Genomic DNA, 13,413 nt, shown 5'->3' with positions numbered 1-13,413 from the left:
TGATTATATTTAAGACAATTTTTCCAATGCAGTTATTTCTGTGATAAAATAAACTTTAGTAACGTTCAACTTTATATTTATACTGCAGAAATAATAGGTTGTTTGCATTAAAAATATTTTTAATGTTAAAACTGTACTGGGAATTACTTATTTTTAAATGTTTTTCATTGAGTTTTCTGCATGTAATTTTATTTTCTTGACAAATATTTCATTAATCAGAGATTAAACATGACTAGTTCGTTTGGTAGAACAAGTCAGTCTTAATGTTAAGGTAGTATTTTCAAAACCCACGTTGGGCGCTTGATTAAATAGCATGACATGAAAATTTTAATTCAGACCTTTTTTTTCTTTGCTATTTCTTATTAAATAAAACAACTTAAGAAATTTTGCTACTTTTATATACTTTATTTGTCACTTCAATATATAACTTTCTCCACCAAGGTTGCTTTCTAAATCTTTACTTTTCTTGACAGTAATGATTTGAAATTAAAGAGTGAACGATGTTAGCATTTAAACTACACTCTTTTACATGAAGAGCAAATACTCCACTATTAAAATAAATTCCCATCCAAAATTCAGAAAAATGATTTTATATTAATACTTATTAATTTTATATATGAAAGAAAGCTGTTGGGGTAATTTATAAGTATCATTTTTAATATATTAGCTACAAATAACAAACAATTTGCTATTAATAACGAACTTAACACAAAATTTTGCATTTTAAATATAACTATAACAAGATTTAATACTTGTCAGATATTTGAAATATTTTAGTGATTGACTTATTATTTAATGATTCAATCTCAATTTGAAAATATTCAAAATATCTTTTATACCATAAACTTAATAGATATTTTTAAGTTATGGACATTTCCATATGGTCTAGTGGTTAGGATTTGTGGTTTTGACCTACAAGGCCCTGCTTTGAAACTCGGTATGGAAATAAAGCAAACTCTTTTCGTCAATAAGACTTATTAGTTGCAACCTATTTACTTTATTATTTTTAATAATAAACAAAATAGAATTAAATTGGCTGACAAGAATAAATCCATTCAAAAGATGTTTAATGTAAAACTACACTGGGAAATGCTTATTTTTAAATGTTAATCTTTACGTTTTCTGCATGTAGTTTTAATTCCTTGACAGATATTTCATTAATCAAAGATTAAAGCATGACTAGTTTGTTTGGTAAAACAAGTCAGTCGTAATGTTAAGGTAGTATTTTACAACCCACGTTGAGCGCTTCATTGAATAACTTGATTTTTTTTATTAACTTAAATCACGTAAGATATTTGGCTACTTTTATATACTTTAACTGTCATTTTAATATATAACTTTATCCACCAAGGTTGTTCTTCTAAATCTTAACTTTTTTTACAGTAATGTTTTGCTATTAGAAATTGGACGATGTTGGCATTTACACTACTCCCTTTTACATGAAAACCAAACACTCTACTATTAAACTCAATCCCATTTCAAAAAATCCACAACTGTTTAATGTCGTTTTAATGGATGATGATATATATAGAACTTGCGTCAGTGTAAGATGAAATGAAAGAACAACAGATAACTTTATGAAGTAAATGGTTTGAACCGGGAGTATCATTACATGTTTGTAAATGTAGATCATGCAGGTTGGTATAGTCCTAAGAAGGACTGTATTTGTTGTTGTTGACTGATGTTTTGACAATTTTAGCGGTAGTCATCTTTAAAGTCAATGAGGAGTAAACGTCAGGTTACCCGTATTTATCTGGCTCTTACGTCATTGTAATGTATGTCTTTGCAGCGGTGGTTAAACAAGAGTTGTTGGCGTATGCGTCTAACATTGCTTGCAAAACGTATGTAGTCGTTAGCAAGTTATTCACTCTGTCGTCCAAATGATCGTAATAAAGAAATGGTTTGAACCGGGAGTATCGTTACATGTTTGTAAATGTAGATCGTTCAAGTTGGTATAGTATCACACTAATTCACAATGAGAATAAACAATTGACATTCCATTTATATCAGATTTCAGGAACTGAAGGTATTTCCTGGAAAGTTATAATTTGTAATTATTTTTGAAAATAACAAATCATTGAAATCGGAAGACTTCCTTTTGAAGAATTTAAATATCAGTTAAAAGTAAGAATTAAAATTTACTAGGAACACAACTCAAAGTTGAAAGACTTATTTGAAATTCCTAAGTAGCGGGATGGCTATAGATGACTTTTCAGTGAAGGAAAAACATCCAACATTAACTACAGCCTAACAAGCAGAAAAGGAAACCTGCAGACTTTCAATGAATGATATTGTTTGACTTCCATTAAAAAAATTGCAAATATATAGAATCACGTGTTTTTTCTAAAGTGGACCATACATATTTATATCTTATGTATTAAAATTTGCCACAGTTACGCGAGCTACACTTGGAAGACTGTGAACAAGTTACGGATGTCACTATTCAATAACTGACAAACAACGATGAAAGCTAAGGGAACTTTTCTACGGGCTGTCCAAGCTATTGACATTGCCATTTAGACTTTAAGGCAACAAAAACACCAGATTTATGAAAATTCCACATTAATTGCAAGAATGATAAAAACAAATTTGAAGAAAAACCTACAAAATTTTTCTAATAAACGTATAATACAATAACACATAAAAAGCATTGATTGCGTTTTTAGTATAAGACAACATGAAAAATCATTAAATTTTCAGGATGCAATAAATTTTTGCACAAATTTGGTCAGCAGAAACCAAGACTAACAGTCTTAATGGATAACCGTATTAAAACAGCTGTATTATTAAAAGAGAGTGGGTCAAAGTTCTTTTTTCTAGAGCAGTGAATGTGTGAATATTTGTATATGCTCAAATTTTCTTAACTCGTAAAATTCAAATCACGCAAAAACGACCACACGTCATGCTCTGTGCCATATATCGTAACACTGACACTCAGTAGATGGAGCTTTCATTTCCTCAGCACGAGAAAAAGAAATCTACAAACGACTCGTATGCCGATCTTTCACAGACTAAAAAAGTTAACTTCAGTATCTTTTTGTATTTAGTAGGTCTCTTCTCTTAATTAGGAATCGAGCTTTAACAAACATTCAGGTTCCATTTGCAGTCACAGATCTGTTGATCTATTTCAGCATGTCGGTTAATCCTAATTGATTTCTGCAGTCAACCCAAAACTGCGATTCACAACTTCGGCCAGTGCCCCGTGGTACTAATGTTACTGATAACGAGCAAGTAAAAAAGACGTTGGATGAAATGACTAGAAAAAGGAAAGAATTATGGCGGAAATATATCAAAAATTTAGTATGAATGTGGTCAGTGTCACGAAATAAGTAAAGAGTTGTCGGAAATAAGATAAGAAACAAAAGCTTTTCAACAAAATACTTGTACAGAGGTAACATGGTCGTCTACTTGCTGACAAAATGGTTGCTAAAATGGTTGACAAATAGTTGCAGATTTACAGTTAACAGATTAACATCAACAAAATGAATTGTTAAAAAGCTTTAACAATTTTCATCTGCATATAAAACATATCAACGCAAAAAAACAACCTTTCCTATGGTACCACAAGCATATAGCTATAGCGTATACAGTATCAAATTTACTAACCAAGTCATTCATACTGTTATTCGTCAGCACTAATGTTTCTAAATTTGGTAGACAAGTTGCTAATCCTTCGCCAATTCGACTAAAATGGATTCAACATTGCAACATGAATACAATTATTTCTACGACAAAAAGATGAATACTTTGAATTTCACATTTATTCCTATCTAAGTCAATCCGTCAACACATATTCAGCCACAATCCTGACGCTAAACAGAGCAATAATGTTCACATGGATGTTAAGAAGGAAATTTAAAATTACAAGACTTATAAACTGAAAGGAATAACAATCTTTCTTGGGTGACGCCTTGTTGCACCATGAGCTTTCACAAAAATACAACTTACCTCAAAACTTGTCCGTCTTCACTTGCATTCAAAAAGTATATATACATAAAGTATTAGATGTTGACTTTGATGTACATGCTCAGTTTGTGCATTTGCAAAAAATGATTTCTTACAGCAATTTTTTACCTTCACATCAAATTAAAAACTTTATATTTTCATCGAGAGCAAGAGGAATTTTGAAACAGAAGTAAAACAATAGCCATGCTAATTTTCATCATTTTGTGGCCCTTAAAAATCCAAATTTTCGCAGTTCTTAATAATATCTGATTCGCAATGATTACCATAAGATTGCTGAATATTATATTGTATGTAGAATTTCTACATGAGAATCATTAACTGCAATTGCAACACTGAGCACAATCTTAAATGCCACATCGACATTGAATAAAAATCGTGAACTGTGCTGTTCGTTTCAGTTAAAACTTTGAAATTATGAAGAAAAACTTTGAAATTATTTTGAACAGGCAACATCATTCCTAAAGATTAGAGCACTAAGTCAGACGAAAAGGAAAACGTGCTCATGTCAGTAAGACAATAAACACAGGCTACTGGTCGAAGTGGAGAATCGGTGAATCGTAGTTTCGGGTTGACTGTAGAAAACAAATAAACTTGTAGCTCCTTATTATTTAATTTTTCCAGTGTTTCTTTAATACATTATGACTTTCGTTTCTTTTTTCACTGTAGAAATATATTGTTGAAAAGCTGTTGTTTTTTTTCTTAATTTCGTCATCTCTTTACTTATTTCCTGATATTGATCACGTCCATACTAAATTTTTGATTTATTACAGGGATAATTTTTCCCGTTTTTCTAGTCATTTCATCCATTATTCTTTTACTTGCTCGTAATCAGTAAGACTAGTACCACGGGGCACTGGTCGAAGTTGTGAATCGCAGTTTAGGGTTGACTGAAGAAACCAATTTGATTAAGCGACATGCTGAAATAAATCAACAGATCTGTGGCGGCAATTCGAACGTGAAAGTTGAAAAAGTTCGATTCTTAGATAAGAAGAGAGCACTAGCAAAGTTCAAAAAACACTGGGATCAACTGTTTCACCCTCTAAAGGATCGGCATAAGAGTCGCTTGTAGATTTCTTTTCCTCTTGCTGAGTAAATGAAAGTTCTATCTACTGAGCGTCAGTGCAACGAAAATATGCAACAGAGCACGACGTGTGGTAGTTTTGCGTGATTTGAATTTTACGAGTTAAGCAATTTGAGCATATACAAATACACATACACTGCTCTAGAAAAAGAACGTTGATCCACATTGTTTTAATAATACAGCTGTTTTAGTATGGTTATCCATTAAGGCTGTCTTTTGGTTTCTGCTGACCGAATTTGTGCAAAATTTTATTACATCATAAAATTTAATGATTTTTATTTTGTCTCATATTAAAAACAATCAATGCTTTTATGTGTTATTGTTTTATACGTTTATTAGAAGAATTTTTAGGTTTTTCACCAAATTTGTTTTTCCTTTTTTATCATTGTTGCAATGAATAATGTGGAGCTTCATAAATCTGGTGTTTTGTTGCCTTAAAGTCTAAATGGCAATGTCAATAGCTTGGACAGCCCTGTAGAAAAGTTCCCTTAGCTTTCATCGTTGTTTGTCAGTTATTGAATAGTGACATCCGTAACTTGTTCACGGTCTTCCAGGTGTAGCTTGCGTAACTGTGGCAAATTTTAACACATTACAATTAAATATGTATGGTCCACTTTAGAAAAAACACGTGATTCTATATATTTGCAATTTTTTTAATGGAAGTCAAATAATATCATTCAGTGAAAGTCTGCAGGTTTCTTCTCTGCTTGTTAGGCTGTAGTTATTGTGGGATGTTTTTCCTTTACTGAAACAGTCATCTATAGCCATCCCGCTATTTAGAAATTTCACATATATCTTTCAACTTTGAGTTGTGTTCCTAGTAAATTTTAATTCTTTACTTTTAACTGATATTTAAATTCTTCAAAAGGAAGTCTTCCGATTTCAATGATTTGTTATTTTCAAAAATAATATAATTACAAATTATAAGGAAGCTTTCCAGGAAATACCTTCCAAGTTCGAGAAATCTGATATAAATGGAATGTCAATTGTGTATTGTCATTGTGAATTAGTGTGATTGTACTATACCAACCTGGACGATCTACATTTACAAACATGTAATGATACTCCCGAGTTCAAACCATATCTTTATTACGATCATTTGGACGACAGAGCGAATAACTTGCTAACGGCTACATACGTTTTGCAAGCAATGTTAGACGCATACGCCAACAAGTCTTGTTTAACCACCGCTGCAAGGACATACATTACAATGACGTAAGAACCAGGTAACAAATACGGCTAACCTGACGTTTACTCCTCATTTGACTTTAAAGATGACTACAGCTTAGGTAGTCAAAACGTCAGTCAACAACAACAAATACAGTCCTTCTCAGGACTATACCAACCTGGATGATCTACATTTACAAACATGTAACGATACTTCCGGGTTTAAACCATTTACTTTATGAAGTTATATGTTGTTCCTCTTACCTTTATTTCGGCAATATTACTTCGCTGTTCATTTTTCCCTGCAGAAGTTGTTTGAGCAGATCGCTTAGCAACAGGTTCACCAGGGACGAATCTAAAAACATGCACGCAATGCGTACAGAGGCAGCCTGTTAACCCTCGCCACAAATTAAAGTAGTTTGATTAAGGCAATTAAAATTTGTATTTAATATTACTTAAACAAAACATCCTCGATATTTTAACAATGTGTTTTTGAGCTAATTGTTTGTGAAATGACCCCGTGTCAATTCCGTTCTACATTTACCGAAGTTCTACGCTTATAGATTGCCTGTCACATCGTGACAAGTGAAGTCTTAAAATTTCACAAATTATAACGATAAATACATCATTTTTAATAAAAACCAATTTTTACGATAAATAAATATCGTGAGCAACACGTGCATATGTTGTTCACTTAACCTATAAATCTGCACGCTCATGACTTGCATTGCTATTACTGATTGTTATCGCAAGCTAAGCCAAATAGAAATTGATCGAATTGGTCATGTTATTTTGTAGTAAATACTTCTCAACAACATTGACTATGCCTCCGACGATTTCGTGCCAATTGTAAAGAACTTTTCATTCCTGGTATTATGCGCTTATATCTATTGTCTTTGGGACATACATACACAGCACAAGTTGAACCAAAATGCCGTAAACTTTCAATTAGAAAGCACAAATAAGCAATCAAATAAACAAATATTCTCCTTTAACAAACTAAATTTGCATACACTTGTAGCAACAGAAATAATTAAAATACTTTTTAGTGAGCTTTTTCTAGCTTCATACAATTATTTCAAAATAGATTTATAACAAAATACTGAAAATCATCAATCCAACCAAACAAATGACTACTAATGAAAATGAAAAACATAAAATTTCCACTGCTGCAATCGTTCATATCATCATTACGTACCTTGTCATTGTATCCTTTCTGTTGCCAATACCACTCATTTCCTGAAAATGAAAAATTTATATCATTGGTTTGTTGTGAAATTTTGTTGAGAGTAGTGTAGAAATTATTCAAAAGTTCTACAGGGGCGGATCTAGGTAGGCACCATAGGCAAGTGCCTATGGTGAAATTACCAAAATATACTTCGACTTAGATTCGATACGAATTTATCGAATTATGAAACTATGAATAGCACTTTATCGCAGTCAAATCATCTGACTTTTGTTTAGAAATGTTGTGCAATTAAATGACGTAATTTTGATATGAATCGTAGTCCAGATGCGTATGATTATCTATAAAGCTCCGTGTCGTTAGGCAAAGCAGCCATTTTGCCTAAGTCAAGAAGGCGATCTAGCCATTTGATTGGTTGTTAGCAATTTGCCTAAACAAGATGAATTTGCCTAACTTGACATCGTGTATAGGTATTCTGATTGGGCAATTTTTGCAACCGTATGCTTTCATTGGTCAATTTTTTGCCTAACTTGAGCAATTCCAACCAATCATTGCTGTTGATAAGCATAGTTGAGCTAGGCAAATTAGGCAATTGAAAATTAACATACACTCGTATTGTTTCTGAACAGCCTCTGTGCTCAGTTTACGGTTTTGTGATATTTTATAATGTCTTCATTGTGTTGTGGTAATTTATACGAGACTGCTCAGTCTGCGTTGGCCAAAAACGATTTAAAATGCCTTAATGAGCTTTATTCTCGTTTATTGGTCGACGTTCGACCTATGTTTACTAACGAGCAGCTGTTAGATAGAATTTATGACCCCGACCATACTCTGTGTCGAAATTTTGAGCTGAAATATATGTGCCAAAGCACGCTCATGACGGAAAGACTTGTACTGCAATAAGGTAAATATATTATAATTATATATATCGTATTGTAGTATTTATATATACGTGTAAAATGGTTAAATCTCAATTTCGCTAGGCTATATCTTTGTCTACAGTCAGCAATTCATTCATACAATGCAATCAATCTACCAAACAAAATATTAATTTCTTTTCTTGAATATTTTTAAGATCTGAAGCTTCTGGCAATTGCCTCTACAGTTCAGCTTCCTAGTTCTGGTAGGTAACAATGCATTGGTCCCTACTTTGCGAATTTTAACATCGCTTGAGCTATTTATTCATGCTGCTTTTATGCTCAACACCCATGCTTTTTGTCTGTTATAAGTGAGCACAGTGATTACTTTGCCCAAAGCTTAAACAATCTTTTGCCTTTGTCAGTGTCTAAAGAATGTTTAGACACTGGATATACAACAGATGAACTGGTAAAACAGGAGGCTATTTTAAATTGTAATGACCAGAAATGGTCATCTTTTCTTTGTATTTTGGGCCTATCTTCTGTTTTAGGTAGAAAAATTCATACTTTTATCCTGATTCTGGTGAAAGTAGATATAAATTGTTATTTAATCGTATTGTTCAGCCCCGGTTATTAAGCCAAAGAGGTTTGGATGCTATTAATATTTTGTTTTGTCATGAAGGATCTGTACAACCAGGTGAGACTTTTCAGTCTAATCATTTTGTGCCTCTCATTTTCCATGCCCACAGGTTGAAGCGAAAATTGTCTAATTCCTGTACACAGTCTAATTCTAGCAGCTCAACAACAGAGAAACGAAAATTTGTCAAAATTTTTCCAAATATTGCACCAAAAACAGTTGACATTTCAAATTTTTTTACTTCAACTAATAGGCCTGCTGCCCAACCAACTTTTAAAAGGATGCCCAATGAGAGTTTTTCTTCTGCTGCAGCTCTTGCTCAGACATTAAATAAAGCCAATAGTCTTTTGCTTCACACATCATCCCAGGAACTATTGCCTGGTATTCCAACTTCTGGTGATATGCAACCTGCTGTTTTAACCCATAATTTTGATGTTTCCTTGTATAGGAGAAAGTTAAGGGTATGGATAATTCTGAAATATGTCATTTGATAAAAATGTATATAAACCAGATAAAAGTATCATTTTCCTAAATCTAATGGCAGATCATTTAGGCATGATTGGCTAGACCAGCATGAATGGCTTTGCTATTCACCTTCACAAAATGGTGCGTATTGTCTATCGTGTGTGTTGTTTGGCAATAGATTCCCAGGCAAGGCCAGTAAAGTAAAAAAGTTGTTTACTGAACCTCTTCAAGATTGGAAGAATGCTAAATGCTCTTTCACTCAACATGCTGGAAAAAGTAAGGGAGGGAAGTCGGTTTGCATGCATCCACATCACCAATTTTGATGCTTTGCGTTCCCAAATATCAGGTACTCTGCAGCCTATCGAGATGATCATGGATGCTGGTATCAAGAAAGAAATAGAACAGAATAGGGAAATACTATCTCCAATTATTGATTCTGTCATTTTTTGTGGACGTCTAGGTTTACCTCTTCGTGGGCATCGTGATGATTCCAAGTATCACCCTACTGTTGGTTGTTATTCATCTGGAGGGGTTGGTAATTTCATTGAAACACTCAATTATGGAGTTAGGAGAGGGGATAAAGTTTTAGAAAATCATTTAAAGAATTGTGGTAAGAATAGAAGTTATATTTCTAAAACAAGTCAAAATAAAATCATTAAATGTTGTGGCCAGGTAATCAGTAATCAGATTATTTCTGATATCAAAAAGTAAGTTTTTTCTGTTATTGCTGATGAAGCATCTGATTCTTCACATAAAGAACAAATGTCTCTTGTTTTGCGCTTTGTTGATACCGATATGAATATCAGGGAAGAATTCATTTCATTTCTTTTTGTAAGTGGGGACTAAGTGGTGCTCAACTTGCCAAGCTACTTTTAGAGGCTCTAAAGGAACTGACTTTATCAATAGATGATTGTAGGGGGCAAGGTTATGATGGGGCTGGTTCAGTTGCTGGTTGCACTAATGGTCTAGCAGCTCAAATTTTAAAGCTTAACCCAAAGGCTCTTTATACACACTGCTATAGTCATAGGTTAAACTTATCCATTTGCGATTCTTTGAGTATACGTGTTGTCAATGATATGTTGAAACATGTTAACAATGCCACTAATTTTATTAAAATTTCCCAAACTCGCAATATTCCCTTTGAAAACATATACGTAATTCAGAAACAAACTCGAAAAGACTAGATTAACAGACGTTTGCAAAACTAGATGGGTAGAACGTATCGAAGGTTTAGATACATTCCAAGAGCTTTTGTACCTGTATACACCACCCTTAACGATATGTCTGAAAATCTAGATGGTGAGTTCAAACCGTCGCTTCAGTCTGATGCCTCATCTTTGTTTCAACTTATTGACAGGTTTGATTTCGTCGTTGCTTTAGTTATCACGAGAAATATTCTTGATTCAACTCTTCCAGTAACACAGTTATTACAGGGTAAGAGTATCGATATAATGGATGGTATTCATTTAATTTCAACTTTGAAAACTGAGGTGGTGAACATGAGGAATTCCTCTGATTTTTATCATGACACCTGGTATGACGAAGCGCTTGAACTGGCAGCAAAAGTTGGCATTGAAGAATGGAAACCAAGAACAGTGCGCAAACAAACGACCAGGAAAATATTCCCCACACAACCATTTCTGAGTATTATAAACGTGCAATTACTCTTCCTCTACTAGATCATTTGCAATCTTCTTTAGAATCACGATTCGACCTTGAGAGTGTGAATGTCTATAAAGGCCTTAGCATTGTACCGACGAAAATGATGTCCATGACAAGAGATGGGGTGGATTGGAAAGAGCCATTCAAAACTGTGGCTAACTTTTATTATGATGATTTGCCAAATCCTTTGGCCTTAGATGCTGAACTTAGGTTGTGGTACACTTATTGGGAGACCCACTGCGGCCTCCTTCCTGATAACATTGCCCAGACTTTAAAATCTGTTCATTTCGCCGGATTTGAAAACATTAAAATTTTACTACGTATTTTAGGAACGCTCCCCATTACCTCTTGTGAATGTGAACGATCTATTTCTTCCCTTAGGACACTTAAAAACTATCAGCGAAGTACCATGGTTGGGGAACGCTTAAATGGTTTGGCCTTGATGCAAATTCATCAGGAAATTGTACCAGATATTGGTGAGGTTATTAATACTTTTGCTGTTGGAAATACAAGGCTAAAATTTGCATGAATTTATTCATATCCTAGTTTTTTATTTTGTTGAAATGTCCATATGTTAACCATTTATTGTGCGTTGTACACAATAGTAACGTCAATAGAATTTGCATCAAACTAATAGCTCGCCCGATAAAGGTTTTTTCCTATATACATTCCAATCTTAAAACTGCTGAGTACGTGTATGGTACTCGGCCGTTGTCGACATAAATTTACTTTCACAAAATTGTTAAGCATAAATAGAATAATTTTTCCTTACACCAAATTTTAGTCTTCACAAAGACTCTTTATACAAAGCTCTATTTTGACTATTACATTACATTTACATTCTGCTCATTTGTTGGCAAATGAGAGTGCACATTTTAGGTGGGGGGTAAAGGGTTGGAATTGACTGGGATGGTGTAAGAAACTGAGCAATCTTACATCCATGAAATGTCCCACATAGTCACCCATTTCTAACCAAACTCCTTTTGCTATTTGCTAAAGGTGTGAAAGGCGAGTTTCTGGCGCCTTCAAAACCAGAGTGCTCATTTTAGGTGGGGGGTAAAGGGTTGGAATTGACTGGGATGGTGTGAAAAATTGAGCAATATCACATCCATGAAATATCCCATATAGTCACCCATTTCTAACCAAACTCCTTTTTCAAAGGTGTGTAGGCAAACTTCTGGCGCCATAACCAGTCTGCTTAATTCGGCTCTCACAGGGCTGTCCATGCCGGATCACGATTTTTTGTTTTGCGTTAAAGTGTTCCTAGGCATGCTGATGAGCCCTGATATGGGGCGAAACAGTCTTGTGTGCATTCAATATTCTGAATAGTGAAAATCAACGACCTTGTGATATGTAAGTATAAATATACAATGTTTTTATGTATTTATACGATTGAGATCTACAAGATTCTGCATAGCTGAATGACTAGACTGTTTGATTTAAACAATTTATCGAAAGCATAAATAGTGTAGTATGTTTTGCAAAGTATGACGTCATAGGTTTAGCACTGAATGACGTCATAATGTTTTGCCTATGGTATCCAAAATCCTAGATCCGCCCCAGGTTCTACATATGCGTTACACAGGTGTTAAAAACATCTTTGTTCAACAGTATTGAGGAATATTGATACACTAATAATTTAGTAGTGCAATCCAAAAACTTTAGTGAATTGGGGCACACAGGTCATGCAAAAGCAACATAGCATTGGATTCTTGTTTCCTGCGATCTTGGGTGTGCAATTTTGAGAAAAAGACATTTTGGCATGCCTATTTTCAAATCTTGGGTATGCAGTTTACAAAGATGGGCAGGGCTATAGATAGAATGTTAATTTGGAGAGGGATGTATGTATATTCCTGTTTTCAGTTGCACCTGACTCATTTCTTTAGAAAGCCCAATCACTTTCAAAGAAGTCAGTCAGACACAACTGAGTACATGAATATACACCCCCCCCCCTGCCGTCAATTAGCGTTCTAACTATGGCCATGCTAAACATGGGTTGCCATCTACTTCAAATATAAATAATTAAAAGTCTGGTCCAGTTTGGATTAGTTTAAATTTGGTTTACAATAATATTAGTGTTTATCATTAACTCAATTTTAACCAAATGCTACACCCACTCAGTTTTTGATAACTATCACCACATGATCACAATGCTGACTGTGTCGTGTAATTCTTACCAGATCCAGTGCAATGAAAGTTGCTGATTTAATTGCAAAGATTAGTGATGGCCAGTTTTCTGTGATATTTTCTGCATGTATATCCACTATTGGAATGCATGTTAAAGCCATGAATTGTACTTGAAATACATATGATAACAAGTACAAGCATCTGCACATTTTTTTTTCCCTTTGGTAGGCAAAGCTTTGCTGGTTCTACATTGAAATGAATAACA

General features: G+C 33.9%; 1 protein-coding gene and 2 long non-coding RNA genes across 3 annotated transcripts in view; 2 read left to right on the top strand and 1 right to left on the bottom strand.

Annotated features, from left to right (window-relative positions):
* LOC124457880 overlaps positions 1 to 7,716 on the top strand; it is a 23,869-nt gene extending 16,153 nt beyond the window's left edge. The window contains exon 3 of the long non-coding RNA XR_006952854.1: positions 7,535 to 7,716. This is a non-coding gene — a long non-coding RNA (uncharacterized LOC124457880). The remainder of the gene's footprint in view (positions 1 to 7,534) is intronic.
* The window catches only part of LOC124457879, a 21,084-nt gene extending 7,671 nt beyond the window's left edge, over positions 1 to 13,413 (bottom strand). The window contains exons 1-3 of the mRNA XM_047008048.1: positions 13,199 to 13,413; positions 7,413 to 7,453; positions 6,479 to 6,569 (exon numbers count right to left, since the gene is read on the bottom strand). Of these exons, the coding sequence (XP_046864004.1) occupies positions 6,479 to 6,569; positions 7,413 to 7,453; positions 13,199 to 13,357 (291 nt within the window). The 5' untranslated portion in view covers positions 13,358 to 13,413. The remainder of the gene's footprint in view (positions 1 to 6,478; positions 6,570 to 7,412; positions 7,454 to 13,198) is intronic.
* On the top strand, positions 9,414 to 10,066 carry LOC124457881. Its single transcript, XR_006952855.1, has 2 exons — positions 9,414 to 9,500; positions 9,706 to 10,066. It is a non-coding gene; the product is annotated as an uncharacterized LOC124457881 (long non-coding RNA).

The sequence above is a fragment of the Xenia sp. Carnegie-2017 genome, unplaced genomic scaffold, assembly GCF_021976095.1.
Source record: "Xenia sp. Carnegie-2017 unplaced genomic scaffold, XeniaSp_v1 HiC_scaffold_6, whole genome shotgun sequence".
NCBI lineage: Eukaryota > Metazoa > Cnidaria > Anthozoa > Malacalcyonacea > Xeniidae > Xenia > Xenia sp. Carnegie-2017.
This window is presented reverse-complemented; position numbering and strand designations above follow the sequence as displayed.